At 35.4% G+C, this 18,130-nt stretch overlaps 2 protein-coding genes across 5 annotated transcripts; both read right to left on the minus strand.

Moving 5' to 3' along the window:
• Window positions 1-1,075: 1,075 nt before the first annotated feature.
• LOC112714395 (MACPF domain-containing protein CAD1) lies at window positions 1,076-5,380 on the minus strand. 3 transcript variants are annotated; one of them, XM_025765979.3, is made up of 6 exons: window positions 4,832-5,380; window positions 3,465-3,703; window positions 2,961-3,156; window positions 2,582-2,765; window positions 2,281-2,435; window positions 1,076-1,969 (listed from the first exon to the last, which is right to left on the minus strand). In XM_025765979.3, exons 1-6 carry the CDS (start codon window positions 5,120-5,122, stop codon window positions 1,328-1,330), a joined length of 1,707 nt encoding a protein of 568 aa, XP_025621764.1. In that variant the 5' UTR covers window positions 5,123-5,380; the 3' UTR covers window positions 1,076-1,327. The 3 variants fall into 3 exon arrangements, with proteins under 3 accessions (XP_025621764.1, XP_072061736.1, XP_072061735.1); XM_072205635.1 differs by having other exon boundaries at window positions 3,465-4,036; window positions 4,832-5,359; XM_072205634.1 differs by having other exon boundaries at window positions 3,465-4,046; window positions 4,832-5,329.
• An 8,718-nt stretch (window positions 5,381-14,098) lies between these two features.
• Window positions 14,099-16,674, minus strand: LOC112714396 (uncharacterized). Of its 2 annotated transcripts, none has more exons than XM_025765980.3 (2): window positions 15,772-16,674; window positions 14,099-14,295 (listed from the first exon to the last, which is right to left on the minus strand). In XM_025765980.3, the coding sequence occupies exons 1-2, from the start codon at window positions 16,522-16,524 to the stop codon at window positions 14,242-14,244; spliced, it is 807 nt and encodes a 268-aa protein (XP_025621765.1). In that variant the 5' UTR covers window positions 16,525-16,674; the 3' UTR covers window positions 14,099-14,241. The 2 variants fall into 2 exon arrangements, with proteins under 2 accessions (XP_025621765.1, XP_025621766.1); XM_025765981.3 differs by having other exon boundaries at window positions 15,748-16,631.
• Between the last annotated feature and the right edge of the window lie 1,456 nt (window positions 16,675-18,130).

The raw sequence follows: 18,130 nt of genomic DNA on the forward strand, positions 1-18,130 counted from the left end.
GCCATGGAAAATAATGAGAGACTAATATGGATTTTAGGCTGCCTTTGTTTCCAGAGACGGGACTGAGACAAGGACACGGAAATACAAAATCGTGTTTAACAGATGAGACATGGACAGAAATATTGTGTTCAGGACACTGAATTAGTGTATTTTGTGTTCATCCTCATAGGAAGGACACAGAAACACTAACAAGAGATACAACTTATTTTTTTATATTTTTTTCATTATTCTTGTTAATTTTTTATAATTATATTTTTTATTATTATATTTTTTTCTCAAATTTGTTGAATAAAAAAAAAGAATAAATTAGATGTTCATAATTTGTTCTAGATTACCATTAAACAGAATATAAGAACACAAAATTTTGTGTTTTTGTCCTTTGTATCTTATTTTGAGTGTTTTATCTTGTCCTCTTCTCAAAAACAAACGCAGCCTTAGCTATTATTATTGTTGTCACACTATGAGTGCAATATGTATCCAAAGCATCTCTTTAGAAATCTTGAGAAATGATATCTTTTAGTGGTAAGAATTAAATAAACTGAATAATACAGTCAATGAAGTACTAAAAAAATGTCACTGAAAAGAGCATTTTGTTGTTATGTTTTCCTTTCCATATTAATTATGTCAACGGTTCACACCATAATATACACATATAAGTTAAGATGATGGAGAAAATTGTACTATATATGATATGATATGATGCATTATTGTACTCCTGGTTGCTTCTACTTCTGTCTCTCATCAACTTGACTCAGCAAATGTCTCAAATTATCTGATAGAAAATTTCAAGTAACAACTGTATAATCATTTTTGTTGGGGCTGGGTTGAGTTGTTGAGTTCATTTTGATTCAATTTACTCTCCTTCACCTTTTCAAATAGTATAGAAAAATGAATAAACTGATGTAGCAAAGAGAGTTACATTTCTTATTTTAGTTTATGGTTCCATGTGAATTGTGAAATCCGAATTCCTCAAGATAAGTATATTGGTGTGTAAACATAGCTTGATTGTTGAATCCTGTCACTGTTAGTTAACTAAAATAATCTTGAGTTTATCTCTAGATGCAAATGTTGAATATAAAACAAATGGTAACTGTCTTTATGTAATGATGTCGCTGTAAACAAAATTGAATTCAAAATCATTAGCATAATCAATGATTTGCATGACCATCATCATCTAAACTAATAAGGCAAAAGTACACCAAAAAAATATCTCAACCGGTTTCCTGTGCAAAGAATGCTTGACCTTGACTATTGTTTCTAGTGTGAAGGGAAAAAAAAAATAAAAAATAACACATTTTTGGGGAGAAGAGGGGGTGGGGGATATGAATCAGTAGTTTAGCAAAGAGTACTTTATCCTCAGTACAATTTTTCCTTTGTCAACTCCAAGCTTAGCACCAGTAACTAACCAATGACCAGGAATATCTTGGGGCCCTTTTGACATTTCTGTCATGTCCACAATTTTGGCTAATTTTCCAATATGAATTGAACTATCTTCCTTCTTATCTTCAGAGGCTTTCTTTGCTACTGATGATGATGCGCCATCGGATCTTTGTGCTGCGGGAGTAGAGGGGTTATGATCCCATACAGATCGCCGTATCGTGCATCCTGGAACCTTGGAGAAGAGGAGCTTGAGGTGCAAAACATTTTTGGCACCAAAGTCCCAAACACCAAGCTGTGCTCCTGTGACAATGTGGACACCAGAGAGGTCGCCAATGCTAGTCTCAGTGTACTCGATTGGAGCGGTGCTTACGTGGGAGAAGTTCTTCCATTTAATTGGCTCAAACCACCGGCTGTCCTGCTCTTCAGGACCATGCCACTTGGGAGCACCTATGGCCATGTGTGTGTCCCAATGAGGTTGAAGGTTTTTCGGGAGCGAGACTAAATGCTGCAAATGAATCGCGAGACGATTCAGTTTGGTGCCTTCTAAGCTAAGTCTTAGCCCAGTGACAGGTTTTCGTCCAACAGTTACCTGCACACCAAGTCTTGTTATTGGCTAGGAAGAAATATACCAAAGGTTTGTGATGTATAATTTACAATGCCACCAACAATGTGATTGTGGAATCATAAGCTTAGTTCAACAGTTTTATAACTTGGTTGCAACATATTAAAGATTAATGCTGATACATCTATCCAAAAGAACATGAATAAGGTAGTTAGCAATACAGAATAAAATGACAGTTTTAGCACCTATCCTATGTTCTTAAAATGTGCATGATCCTTTTCGTCATAATTTGATTGCGATGTTCAATCAAGTAGGATTTTAGTAAACATTAACAATACCTGATCTGGACTGACATAAAGCTTTGGTCCCATCAAGCTGAAATGGAGGGTCGGACAGACGGGCTCCTTTCTTTGTAGATTGTTCTGCTCCGGTGCCCAAGCGCGAGTAATTTGGAAATCCAAGAAATACTGTAGATCTTCAATGGGTGGTTTGTCTGGTGGATATAGAAGAGTGGTGAATTACAATAACATATGGTTCTACTTCTAAGTACTGCTAATCACACTTGTCGAGCAAACTGTCCATAACCAATGCATTTAACAACAGAGTAATCATTGTATCAATAATTTGATTAAGACTTACACTCAAGATATAGATCAATAGCACGGCTCAAATGCTTTACACCGGGCACTCCTTCAAGAAGGGAAACAATTGGAGTAAATGTCATGTTAATGATATCGGGTGCCGATTTAACAGTCTCCACCCATTTAGTGTGACTTTGCTCAAGATCATCACCTCCTCTCCTCCTAAAAATCACAGTAACATCCTGTAGCAACAAAATGAAAGATCACTTCACTCAGATTCCTATATTTTCTACATTACATCAGTGACTCAATGATTTTCAAAGGGAGAATGAAATAGGAAGAAAATAACAAAATTAGTGCAACAAAGCTAGGCAGCAATGTATTTGCATAAGAAAAATGTGAGTAATAATGGGAACATGGCATTTCTTAAAACTAACCTTCTCCTTGTACTTTAAAGGACCAGAACCAGATGTGTTTTTGACATCAAGAAACCTATCATTTCCAATGTCATTTAAGTAGTTCTCAATGTCTGAGGCAGACAAACTAGATGAATGGTGCTGCCTGATATACACTACGTCTCTTCCGCCAACTGTTGCAGATGTAACAATGTGGGTACCATAATTCTCAATAAAACTGAGAAGAATAAAGGGCAGAGGTTTCTGATTAGAACTTGAATATATAACTCTTCCTTTTTGGATTTTTGAGGGAAAAGGAACCAAGTATTTTGGACAATAAATTTAAGTCATGACAAAAATGCCTTGTAATATCTACTGTCATAATACTGCAACCAAGAAAAATTCCACTGCCTTTTGTACAATATAATGGGACGACATCCGCGGCATACAACATTTTGTCATTGTCAGACCTAACAAGCCAAAACCATTGCCTAGAGCAAAAGTAACTAGATTTTATCTACAGGAAAAGATAAGAGTTTGGTTTACCTTGCCAAGGAAGCTGGATCCCAAGAGTAAGGAACAGCGCGTTTGACTTGATCATTCAAATCCAAACTTAGTTTGGTTAATTTAACTTCAACCAGTGGAATGAAATATCCAATCATGGCAAGGGATTTGGTGGCTGCAGCATCAACCGTCCAGGAGCCAGTAAAATTGAACATGGAATTAAAACTTCCAAGTGGAATTTGTCCTTTAACGCCTGATTTCTCATTGAAATATTTCGCCATCTGAAAAATTCAGTCATCAAATAAGGCCACCACAACTTCTAAATTGGTTATACAACAAGCCTGCATCTTTCATTTCTAAGAAAACAAGAACAATTGTTATAGGAAAAATAATACATTACGATAACTAGGCATTATTTTCTATTTATATGGAAAGATTATATTATCAGGACAATGTAACAAAACAGTCTCAACCATCACTTGTCAAAACAAAGTTCCTCATTATTATCATCACTCGTGCACATTAATGTATCATAGTCTCATGCCATGTCTTTTTCAGGTCCCTCTTCCCCTTTTTGTTTGGCATCACACTTGGATTCCACATCTTACCAGGGCCTGCAAATTCCTGTTACATATTATGAACTACTACACTTCAATACTTCTAAAGAATTTGGGAACTTGCTGCTCCATTTGCCAGATTCATGGATACTTATAAATAAATCCAATTTTTCAATCCTTAAAAGAATTCAACATTCTACTCCCAGAATAATATTCAAACAAATTTCTACATCCTCTCAGGCCGATATACTGGTTCGAGATTAGGACAAACAACAGAACCATATTTGGTAGAAATTTTGCTATAAATTTGCAATGCTTGTAAGACAAAATGAAGTTTTGTCAGAGCTTGAGAAAAACAATTTACAGTTGTCAAGTGCCAACCAACTTAAGATGATAGGGTCTAATTCAAATAAGTGTATTGCTTCAGGTCCATCATTTGGCAAGAATAAAAAATGCAACTTGGGAGGCCACATAAAGATTTCACTTTAACTATCCGGTTCTTATTTCAGGAAATCAATGACATAGAGCCACTTTAATTGCTACAAACCACATCTTCATATGTCATAAACCCCCACCCTATTCCAAGTGATATATCCAGCAAATGCAGCAAGGAACAGAAGATTCCATATTAGATTGAGTTGGGTAACGAATCAAGAAAACACAGTCCAACACATTGACCAACCCACCAACCAACCAAAAAACAGTAACAATAGAGAACAGGGAAAAATGAGCCAAAAAAAGGGGAAATTCTTATATGCCCAGGTTGCCCTTTTCCTTCATTTCTAAGAAGAAATTCCCCAGAAGCAAAACAAATCAAAATCAAAATCTAGAAACCATATAAAAATAATTCACCTCATGGAAGCTACACACAGGGGTCTTGTTTATATCACCCTTGCCATTCCCATAGGAGCAATCAATGTCCACAGAAACATTGGGAACAAGAACACCATGGGAAACAGCAAGATCCCTTGTATTCCCCTCATCAAGATGAACAAGCCTCGACCCTGGTGCCCCTTTGCAGTATAGAAGCCTAATATCAGATGTTACATCAAAGCCACGACCCAAAGCTTGGATTGAATTTGCAAGTGTGGCTGCCAGTGAATCAGAGCTCCTCAATGAAACCGATGGGTCTTCCATCATCATGGTCAAAGAACATAAGAAGAGAAAGAAGGAGGTGTTGGAATTGGTGAAGCGGTGATGATGATGAAGTAGTAGAAGAATATGAGCAATAACAACAGCATTTGATGTTATGTGCTCACAAGAAGAAGAAGAAGAACATGGCTTTGTTTTTTTCTTTGAAGGTTGGACCTTGTAGTTGTTGTTGGTGAGCTTCGAAGGTTGTTCTTTCTTCTAAAAGAAAACTGTTTGAGTTTGACTGTTAATCATCTACTGTCTGAAAACGCGTTTTTTTTTTCCATCCTTTCCCTTTGCCTATTTTTTTTTTTTCACTTTTAGATTCTGAGTTGACTATTTTTTTGGTTTATGACTTTATGTTATTAGATATTTTCACTCTTAAAATGGTGATTTTTTTTTGCCTACGGCATCTCATAATTCGACAGGTTAAGGATTAATTTGTCGCGGATCTGAACTTTATTTAAGGGTCTTTTGCTAGCCAATGGATTGTTACATGCACAAAGCAGAATTCGAACCTTGGACACTTGCTTAAACAGACGAATGAACTGACTACTCGACCAATCCAAGTTGGTTGATTTTTTTTATTACTAGGCTTTGAATAAGGCAATAACATAACATCACTTTCTAAAATTTGGAACAATCTCGTTACGTTACTAACAATATTTCTGTTAACATCTGCAACTTTATTTATAACTGTGTTTAATAAAAGTATTTTTGTAAATGTGTCTAATAAAAATATCTTTTTTATAATTATATTTAATAAAAATATCTTTATAAATATATTTTCTGAATATATCTCTTTATATATATATATTTAAAATATAATAATTAATTATTATTAATAATAAATTGATTGATAATATGTTGGTCCCTATACTTTTTTAATTTAAAAATATCTTTGGATGCGATTATGTTTTTACATAAAGTAGTATTATTTGACCGCTTGATTTTTCAACAATAAAAATGAAATAAAGCATTAGAAAAATGATTGATTCCAAGTTTCCAACTCGTACATAAAAATGGAGAATGTAGCTGACCATTCGAGTATGATTTTAATATTCCTCGTTGATTTTAATCCCTTCTCTTATCTCTATATCTTATACATGAAGTTGGGATGTACTACACGCAATAAAAGGAAAATGAATTTGACTAGTCATACTAATATCATTTAATCAACAAAACAAAAATAACAAGGGGTTATATTTTTATCTTATAGTAACCAAAAATATTTCCATGTGTTTAATAACAAGTATTGACTTACACAAGCAAAGAGTTGAGTGCAGATCAATAAATAATTAAGAGATAGGTTTCTAAAAATTATACCATCTATATTTAATAAATTAAATTAAAAATAATTTCAATAATTATAATGACAATAATTATACTTAATAAAATAATTTTTAAAATTTAAAAATATTATAATAGATATAAATATAAGAATTAAATTTAACAATTAAATAATATGTAAAATTATATTAGACTTTTTTCAAATTGGTAATTGAAAAAAGAGTCTACAAGTTAGAACAACTTAACAAGTACGACTTATACGGCGTTTCTAACCATAAAAAAGCTCTATTGATTTGGTAATTTTGTCAAAAGTTTTTGTTTAGTAGTTTTACAAAGTCTTTCTTAGTTCTTTAATGTTCCTTTTTCTTTTATTTTTGTATATATTTCTATTTTTTCGAGCACTCTTTTCTATCCGGATAACAACGAAAGATTTTAATGAGGTTTACCCTTCAATAAAAGTCATTTTTTCTATTGTAAATAATTTCTACCCAAACAAAACAGTACGAACAAAAAAACATTTCATTCGCGTTCTAACCAAGCAAGCAGTACAAACAGAATAAACTAGACGGCTAACCCAAGGCCCGATCACCCCCAAATCCAACAAACGGATATCCACAAATAAACAGATGTACTTAAAACGGCCCACCAAGGGCCCGCTATTCATACAAAACGGCACACTAAATCAGATCACCAAAAAGCAGTTCAACGAGCCGAAAAACGGCTTACAAATTTCATAAGATAAATTGTTCCATAAAGTAACAGTATGAAATGATGAACAGACGGCTTACAAACTTATAAAATGAAATAAGAAATAGCAACAAACTACTCCAAATCCACGATTTGACCATCCTTCACGGTCTGGAATGCTTCCATTACAGACACATCCACATCCAAGGACAGAACCTAGACTTGGGCTTTCAAAGCCTCCTCGGTAGTTGCAACGGCTTCCCAAGCATCAGCCAGAAGGATGACATTTTACTTTGTAATAACTAAAAAAAAGAGAAAGATATGCAAATAAATAAAACAAAATTGTAGGCCACTCTTCTTTTTCTTTTTTTTCCCTAACCCTAATCACACACAAACACTCTCTCTCAACATTCAGTCCCTCACTAGCCGTCACCCTCCCCAAACCCCCTTCCTCACTCACACACGGACACAAACTCACAACACACATACAAATCACATGAACAAAGAAGAGAAGAATGGAGGGAGAGCTGCGCTGCGAGGGAGAAGAGAGAGGACCGCCACTACGTGTCCTGCCACTGCCCTCCCCACCGATCCGCCGAACCCACCATACCTCGTTGCCAATTGCCGCCGTCGTCAACAACGATGGAGGAGAGAGAAAGAGGCGAACACGAGGAGTGAGAGGGAAGCCTTTGTGTTGTTGTCATCGTGCTAAAGGGCTGGTTGTTGTGGAGCTGCTGCGACGAGCTCACCGCCGGCTAAGGCCCGTCGCTGTCCGTGGAGAGTCATCGTCGTTTGGGTCGCTGCCGGAGGAAGAGAGCTTGCACAAGGGATTGCTGGAGTGGCTCACCGCTGCCTCTGGCCGCCGGGAAGTCACATTGAGGTCGCCATTCTTCTGCCTCGCCGCTGCCGGGGTTTCTGGTTAATGGGTATGGCGCTGTTGTTGCCGGAACCACCACCGGTGCTGCTGCTACTTGTTTCCCTTAAGTCCGAGTCGTTTGTGGTTGCTGAGAAAGTGGTTTGGAGTTGAGGTTGCGGCTGCTGCTGTTTCGGGTTGAGAGGAAAAGTTCCATTGACGCGTTTGGATTATAGTTTCAACAATCGAGAACTATCGCCAGCTCCATCTTATCGCTACTCTGGTCCAAATTCTACGCTTATTCGTTCCATTCCACTTCAATCCTCTTTACCTTGAATTTGGCACTCTGGGCTTGGTATCTTCGGTCCCTTGGGACCACGTTGTGAGTAGGCTTTAAATTTATAATTGTTTGATTGTGCATCTATAATTATTTTGACATATATCTATTATGATCTTTGAATTATACTCATTATATTTGCTTTGAACGATTTTAAATTGATTAGAATAATTAATTTATTAAAATTAAATAATTCAGTTTTATGAAGTTTATACTTTCGGAACTATACATGAGACTATATATATTTTTGATGAAGTTTTGCATTATTTCAAAATGTTTGATTTTACTTGAATATCTGTTTTTGAAGTATTTGTTGGTACTCACTTACTTTAAAAATTGTGAAATATATTTGAAATCTCTTATGATTGAAAAAGATTTCTGATGAGAAAGTATTATCTAATTTGATTTGATTCGATATCTTATATATTTGAAAGATAAAATATTTGTTGTATTTGAAATTATATGTTTTGAATTGGTTTGGGAGGCTCGTATTAGAAAATCGTAGTTAACGGCGGTTATGACGTTAACTTAGATGCATCTAACTCAGACTCCAACGAGCAGGGGTGTTGCTAGCCTAACGTGTAGGCCACACGTTAGATCTGTTATTCTGTTAGGACACACAAGAGGAAAAGACTACCCATAGAGGTGGAGCCGCCCAAGTGTAGACTTTTGATTTGATTTTTGTATGAGAACTCCTTTATTGATTCACTTATTATAATCAACTATTGTTTTCTAATTAAAATTATTTTGATGATAATGTTTGTATAGTCTCATGTCAATTATAGATGTATTGTCTAGTCACTGAGTTGCAAAACTCACCCCTTTTTTTCTAAAAATATTTTTCAGGAACAAATATTTGACTATGTGAGACTTTCTATTCAAGAATAACGGTCTGCAATGAGTACTTATTCTTTGTCGAATTCCTAGAAGTGTATGCTCCATATGTCACAGGCAGGATCCAACCATTCTTAGTTATTTTAATTTTTGTTAAATATATATAACTATTTATTTTAGAACTTGTAAAATATTTGTAACTTGCTTATTCAACTTATATTTGACTATGTTAGGCTTGCTATAGGATTATTTTCCTGAGCGTCGGTCATGACTCATTTTGGGCTATGACATTCTTCTTTAAATTCTCCACCTCAGCCTTCGCCTCAGCACGGGCAGCGGCAGCGGCATTCTCAACATCAGCAGCCAGTTTTTGGGCCTTAGCCGCCTGGATTGACAGCTCAGTCTCCCGCTCTGACAATCTCATGATCCCGACACCAAAACTTGGCATCCTTGGCCGCCTTTATCCTGGCAACCTCAGCCGCCTCCAACTGTCCCTTCAAAATGCCCAAATCTTCCTGAGCCTACTTCAGCTTCCCTTCCAAATGAAAAGTTTGCGAAAGCGCAGGCTAGGCTTTTCAGATGATGGCAGTAGAGCACAGGAGGGCACCGTACACCGACTTAGCTTGGCCAGAAAAACCACAGTCCTTGAAAAACTCATTAGTCTCAGGCAGCAGGTGCCGGTCAATAAAGTCGGGAGCATCAAAAGAGCGGCCCATCACACAGGGAGTGACCACCCTTATGCTAACTCCCCCCTGACTAGCGCCTTCACCCGCTTGCACTTGCTATCAGTCTCGGAAATAGGGATCTCCCGGAGGTCATCATCCATGGCGACCCCTTTGTTGGATGATCTCCTGTGAGACCATTTGCGAACTAGGGATAGAGGTCGCCAGAGGAGTTTATTGAGACCACCAACTTCTGGAGTGCGACAAAAGCAGCCTTCGAATGCTACAGAGTCGACAATCCATCAGCCATGCCAACTATAAAAGCAAAGAAGACAGGAGAAATAACAAGTTATAAGATCTACCAACAGAAGACCTGCTCGCCTTGGGATCCCCCATCACGTCGTGATGATTCAAAGGTCGGTCTCCGAAAAGTGCCAACAAGACGTCGGCAATTTTCCTATTCTCGGAAGAGATTCCCTTATAAGTCACTCTCTCATATAAGAATCCCTGGCCCCAACGTTCTAATGTAGGAAAATCCGGCGATCCCCCTCAGGCAAAAGCCAAAAGGGATGACAACCCTTGACGGGACGAACTTTGAAATACTCCTCCTTGAAACCATGAAATGAATCTTCGAACAAGTCGAAGAGTCAACGATTCGTCTGAGCTTGGAAAGAAATGTATCATTTTCTGATGTTTTCCCTCCTTATGCAGAATGGTAAACAAGAAGAGTTCGATTCGAGCCGGCAACTCTAAAATCTCACAAACCAACTCAAAGGTTCGAATAGCCGCCCATCTGTTCAGGTGCAGTTGAAATGGCACTGCCGAAATCCGGTTCAGAAGAACCATCTGGAATTCAAAAAAAAAAGGTAGCCGAACTCCTAACTTAGTAAATAGAGATTCGTGCACCCAAATCCAGTCCGGGACATGAGGAGAATGTAAGTTGAGATAACAAACCCTCTCATTTTCGTCAGCAAGCACCAACTTGTACTGCCCCCCTCGCCTCGAAGTTACCCAATGGTAATGATTTGACACACCCCCCACTGCAAAGATAGGACCCATGTTCCCCTAAGCTCCCCTCTATCGCACCATACCTATATCCAAATAGAAATTTTCACTGTCAGCCCACTACCCAAAAACGCAAACATACAAGGAGTTCCTAAACCATACTAAAACCACAATCGAAGCATCCTACCAAAATCCTTAAAACTACACCAAACACAATACCACCAATCAACATTTCTCCATTGATAAGCACAGAAGCATGCAAAAACATAGAAATAGTAAACAAAACAAAAATGCAGAAGAAAAATAAAGCGATCAAAGTGACAGAACACACCAACCTGGTTCTCAGAAAGCGAGTGAAAGAAATGAAACAACAATGAGCAAAGAGGCACAACACCAAAAGCCCACCGAATGTTCAAGCAGAGCACAATACCAAAGAAATTCGTGGAGACCGTTTTTAAGAAAGTGAAAGAAGAAAAAGGAAAAGAAACAATTACAAATGAAAAATAAAACCTCCGGCGTTTAAAAAAAATACGAAAGGGTGGAGGGTAAAAAGGAAAAAACAAGGAAATTTTTATCTTCTCACTAAGCCTCGCTATGACGCCTTGGGAACTACAACGGACAAAAATCCTTTAGAAGAAACGCGACTACCAAGCGACCTAGACATGTGCGAACCCCCGATCTTGGCTGCAAAACATGAGACCTCGTCATCCCATTTTCGATAGACACGAGAAACATCCAAACCTAAAAGAGTGGCCCCCAAAACGGTCAAAAACTCGGCCCGGTTCGCCGACCTTGGCTAGATAAGTCGAACGGCACTCCATGGCAGACTCACGACAAGACGAATCCTTCTGAGCAATGAGATTGAGCAAGAACGCTCTCTCACTCTGGGGGCAACTGTTCCAGACCATAAGGAGATTCGAATCTGCAACTTCTCAGATAAGTATGAGAAGATTATGCCATTTAAATTATAACTCATTCACATTTATTTATCTATACAATTGATTGTTACGAGTTTTCAATTAGAATTATTTGACCCAAAATAGTTATATACTATTTGATTGTTGTTAAATTAAACTAATTAGATTAACAACAAACACAATTTTTCAATGGTTTACACGAGATTAAAATAACAAACAGATCAAACATGAAAATTCATTGATTCACATTGTTTTTCCTTATTCTTCAATTCAAAAGAACAATAAATGTTAAATTTTAATTTAACAAAATTTGAATTTTAGAAATCAAATTAATTGAAATTGTTTACATCAACCTCATAATCGTATTCATAGATTAGAATTAACGTCACCATTTTACTTCTTTACAACTTCTAATTGTTAATGATATAGTTGTGAAAATAAGACAGAGAATAAATGATAAAATAATATATAAAGAGTTTATTAATAAATAAAATTTAAAAACTATTATTTGGTAATTATTAAAAATTTAAAAAATAAATTTTGTTACTAAAATTATTTAATAATTTAAATGTTATTTGGATCATCTAATCCTTTGTTATGAAATCACCTCTTATCATTTAAAGCTAATGTTTTCAATCCAGTTTGTGAAGACTACTCTGGTTGAGAATTTTTCCGTAGACACTACGTATTCTTAAATAAATTCAGTTTGTGGAGCACGCCGGAAATCTGCCGGACACAGAATCGCCGAGGTCCGAGAGGCAAATAAGGAGAGATGAGCAGAGGGCAGAGTAGAGGCAAGACCAAACAGCGACGCCGGAACTTCGATTTGGTGAGGACTGACGAGAATCGAGATGAGACAAGGACCAGTGACGGGGAGACCGACGGGCGACGACGATAAGCTGCTGAAGGCTGAAGCCGAGGGTCAGGGTCTCAGGATCAGGGAAGGGTTCTTGGGTTAGGGCCGACTGTTGACTGTTGTTGGTGGGACTGGGAAGGAAAACGGAAAGCTATTTATATTATACGTAAATTTACAAAAGTACCCTTTAAAAAAATGATAGTTCGCTGGGCAGCCTGCCCCGCTCTGTTTTGGCCCGCGGTTTTAACGGTGCGGTTTAGGCTGATTTTTAAAATTTAGCAGGCTCAAAATTTCGCTCCGACCCATTTTTTGTCGATTTTGGCAGTTTGACCCGATGGATTCGATTCGTTTTGCCACCCCTACTTCTATTATCCCGCTATGAGGATTTACAACGTTAGTTTAAAATTTTTTACTAAAGTTTGTACTATGAGAAGAGTAAATGAATGTGATGAATATGTCATGAAGGTGTGGCTTCCGGCTTCCGCACCATCATGTAGGGCACAACAATAGTAGCCTTATGATTAGAAGTGAAAAAAGACCAGACGGTTAGAGGCTATAATTTGATTTATGTTTAGCTTAATTTGTTTTAGTCTTGTTATAAAATATATACAAATTCAGATTTTTATAAAAATTTTAATATGTTAATAAGTCATATTCAAATTTACTAATTAATTTTTTTGGTTTATCAAATCTGTTTAGATCTGTTAAAATACAATTAAATATATAAATAATTTTTATTATTAATAAAATTATGAGATATTGTAAATTTATTATATTTTATTATAAATATTTATGAAATGGTCATTTTAATAGATATGCAGATGATTATTTTAATTCTTATATGGATGGTTATTTGATCGAGTTGAATTTAGTTATATATAATTAAAATATAGTAGATGTTCAATTAACTAGGTATGCGAATGATTATTTTTATCCTTAAGTGGATGATTATTTTCACTAGGAGTGAGCGACACCAATAACGGTGTGTGGCGATGCCAGTGATGGTGTGTGGCAAGCCAAGCAACGATGGCAAAGAGGAGCCCAACAGCGACAATAGAAGATTTGGGAAAAAAATTGATGCTTTGATAAATTAGAGTATAATGAATGATTAACATTTTTAAATTATTGAATGAGATTTTTTGGTTGAATAATTTGGATGGAGTGTTTTTTTTTTAAACTTTGTTCGGCTAAATTTCTAGTTTATTATTCACATTATTTACCTAGCAGAGCCAATTTTAAAAACACTAAAACGTATCTTGTTGCCATTTTTTTTGGCTTTTATCTAGGGATGTAATTGATTCGGTTTGGTTCGATTTTAGACCAAAAATCAACCGAACCGACCTGATCAATTCTACAATGATATCAACTATTCGGTTGGCTGCTGTTTAAACAACCAAACCGAACCAAACCAAACCAACAGTAGTTTGGTTCAGTCGATTTTTTCGGTTTTTTACACCTAATAATCAGAATTTAAATTACAATAAAATGAAGTTTAAAACCGTCAATAAACAAAAATAAACTAAATAAACTAAAATAACAAGAGTATATCGCATCCAAATTCAATATAAATTCATCTTAATTAAACATAAAACAAAGGCAATTAAAAATGTCTAACAAAACAACAAAAATAAACACACTTTAAACCGAAACAGTCACTTTAAAACAAATAAAAACCAAACAGCCACCATGCTTAATTTGAATCAACACCAGACTCATCATCATCTTTCCCCAGTTGGTGCAATTTCTACAAAATAAAACAAAAAAAATCAATATAGATTATAAACATAAACATAATATAGATTATAAAAAATTATAAACATAAACCATGAAGGAACTACAATTCATTATTCAACTCCCTTAGGTTCATAGTTATTAGTTAATTACAATTCATTATTCATCTACAATATATTTATCTATCAATCAATCTATCAATATATGCACAGAGAGAGTAAGCAAGTAAATGATAAGAAGAACCAAAGCAGAAGTCATTTGATTAACAGCTCATAAGCAGAATCAAAGCAGCTCATAAACAGAACCATAATTAATTCATTTTTAAAGCCAATCAACAGAATTTAAATGATCATAAACAATCAGATATAGCAACATAAAATTAATGAAATGAGGGACATGTATGTTCTATATATAAATTGAAAATTTCTCAATGATGATGATGATGACCTTTAATTCCAATGCGAGTTGTAACTTTTCCCAGTATTTTTAGATTTACAATTACTTACACACATTCATCCAAAACAAGAGCAAAAAGACGCCAAAATTAATTACATAATATTCAAAACTCATCCAACAAGATTGCTGAAATCATTTAGTTTTTTTATTTTCTGTGATGGTATTAAATTTTATTTTAATTTATAGAGAGATGATGTTATCACTCTTTTTCTACAAATTCATATAAAATATAATGTAAACAAATTATGTAAGGAATGATTATTAAAAATAAAACTGGCATTATTATTTTTCCAATTTAAATATGCATTTAAGTTTCGCGCATTGCCGAGGTCTAAATCTAGATTTTAATAAATTGAGACAGCAACAATGCGTTAGAAAAATATTTTTGCTTTAAAATTAATAAAATATTTTTAAACTGCACTCGATACTAATTAATTATTATTAATTAAAATTGTTTAAAATTGACTGAGTTGTTTATCTATCATTTTTCTTTTCAATTTGTATAGAATAAATTCTCAAACAAAGAAATTATAGGAATAGCCGAATAGAATGAAGAACGAGTTTTATTTTTTTTAAATGAAGAATGAGAGCAATATATACAACTAGTCCTACCCTCCACAAAAAAGGGCCCAAATAAAAGTAGGCCAAATACTTGAAACTTAAAAGCTATAGCTATATATATAATTTTTGTTAAAATTGCCTATAATCTTAATATTGAACAAGCCAAACTAACAATTAACATTTAAACTTAGAGCAACTGAAACTAAGCTGAAGGGAAATCAAAATTGAAAGATTGTCAAATTGGTTTTTTGTGAGTTGGGTTTTGGTGAACAAGTGTGGAAGAAAGGTTTGCAGCCTAAATCTTTACTAAAAGCCCTCCATTTTGCTTCCCTTAAACACACAATTTTTGAATGAATGGAGATAAATATATATCATAAAATACTAAAATGCCATGAACCTAAACGTACCAAAATAAAATCAAAATGCCAGAATCCAAGATATAATATACCTAGGAGGATAAGGAGCTATTTACTTGATATATTAACTGAGCCTGTTCTGCATAGAATTCAGCTATCTCCGCATGCAATTTTTTTTCAGCATCTTCGAACTTCCTCCACCTAGCCTCGATCTCTTCCCTCTTTGAGACTCCAAGCAACTCTATTCCCTTTCTAATATAACCTTCACCGTAAGGCTCACCAAAAGTCCCATCGTACCTCAACATTTTAGTCAAAGCTAAACCTTCATTTGAATGAGGCACTAGTGCCTTCTTCGGGGTACTCTTCCCAGCCTTCTCATCTTTCTCACTGAAAACCTTCTCAAAGATGGATTTGGACTCGTCACGTGATTTATTTGGATCCTCTTCATCGGAGCCGGCGACGTCATCGTCCTGTGCCTTCTTCCCACGCTTTGGTTGGTTCGAGTGGTTGATACTGTTCTTGGCTGCGCGCTTTGACCCAGATTTGGCTTCACTGACAGCAGACGAACATTGAGACTTCAACTTTGAAGAGGCTTTAGCGTTTTCCAGTAGAGACTCAGGCTCAGGCTCGGGTTCGGGCTCCGAATCCGACTCGACTTCAGATGAAGAAGACGAGGGTTTGGAAACCGTTTGCGGTTGAGGCTTCCTGGGAAGCAGCACGTGCTTGTCACGTTCATCTTCGCCTTCATCTTCATCTGTGTCTTCGTCTTCGTTGGATAAAGCAACTTCATCCTCTCCCTCGCTGCTATCTTCTTCTTCTTCTTCATGGTCAGAGTCTTCAAGAGGAGCCACATGCTTCTGCTTCGCCATGGAAAGTCGGAGATTCAGGAAGGAAAGTGTGAATTTAGGATTAGGGTTTGAGTTAGGTTCACTCTGTGGACTGTATTGGCAGTGATGTGGTGACTGGTGAATTTTATAGGCATGATTAGTAAAGTATAATTAAATATTTTATGGGCCTTGATTGTGTAGGAATGTTTCGGCCCAGAAGCTGAAAATGATTTGGGTCACCCAATATCCAAAATAGTCAAAACAATTTTAGTAAGATAAAAATAATGAGAGCTGGCAGCAGAGGCCCAGCACAGATAATAAAAGTAACACTACTCTTACTTTTTATACCAAAAATAAAAATGTTATACACCTAAATTTTTTATAAATTAAGTCTAATTAAATTAAATAATAAAATTAAAAAAATATTAATTATAAATAATTTTTATTATAATAAATTAATTTAATTAAATTTAATTAACCAAAAAATTTTGTATATAACATTGTTAAAACAAAACCTACTTTTACTCCGAGTGAAAAATAGATTTTTTATTTTAATAAATAAAATAATTATAGTAGTTACTAAAATAAATATTTGTATCAATATTTACTGATTTAAATAACTGTACTATATTTCGTTTACATTTTGAACGAGATTATTTTTCACGTATTTTTTTTATAGTTTTAACGAGATATAGCAAGTATGGCTAACACATGTATATCTCATTTATACTATAAATGAGATATAGATAAGGTAAATACTCAGCATCTATAAAAGGATATGTAACTCTTAGTATTCTTCACAATTATCGTATGAGAAATGGCGACAACGGAATGACATTTGAGTGTCAGGATTTGATATTGTTTCGTACTCAGCCGGCGGCGCATTAAATTTATAAACCCTAACAACATAGGACGGGAATAACAGAGTTCCAAACTGATAACATTTATGTCATACGAACCTAGCACAAGCGAATAGAGTTCTAAATTAAGCCTACAGACCTAACTCCTAGATCTACATGACTACTCTAACAATGGCAACATCATTAAATTTAACAACCATAACGAAACTAACCTCAAAGTCGGCCGTCCCGGCGTAATGTGTCGTCTCATTCAACTTGTTTATATCCCAGTCATTCTCCATTTGGCGCGCCATCACCGCTTGAGTCAAAAGTATGGTCAGAAAAAATTAAAAGATCGGAGAAAGACGTTGAAAAAGTGAAACTGGGGTCTGAAAATCTTCTGTAAACAACTTCTATATATAGGGACGTACCAGCTATATCTTGCTTAGAGTGTAAACGAAATGACAATGCGCATATCTCCTTTACACCGAGATATACACGTGTCACGCTAACGTATCATAATTATAAATGAGATATGCGCATTGCCATCTGGTTTACATTATAAACAAGATATAATAATAAAATTCAAATCGATAATTTCTTTAAAAAATATTTATTTTAGTAAATATTACATTTATTTTATTTATAAAAATAAAAAATCCACTTAAAAATGGCATGCGTAATGTTAGCATTCAAACATCCGACAAGAGATTAAAAAAAAAAAGAAAAAGAAAAGAAAACAGCCAATAAGTGAGAGTCCTTAGCTATGAAGGAGCCGCTGAAAAGCTAATATCAAAAGCCTAGTAGAA

This window comes from Arachis hypogaea, chromosome 10, assembly GCF_003086295.3.
Source record: "Arachis hypogaea cultivar Tifrunner chromosome 10, arahy.Tifrunner.gnm2.J5K5, whole genome shotgun sequence".
NCBI classification, from domain to species: domain Eukaryota; kingdom Viridiplantae; phylum Streptophyta; class Magnoliopsida; order Fabales; family Fabaceae; genus Arachis; species Arachis hypogaea.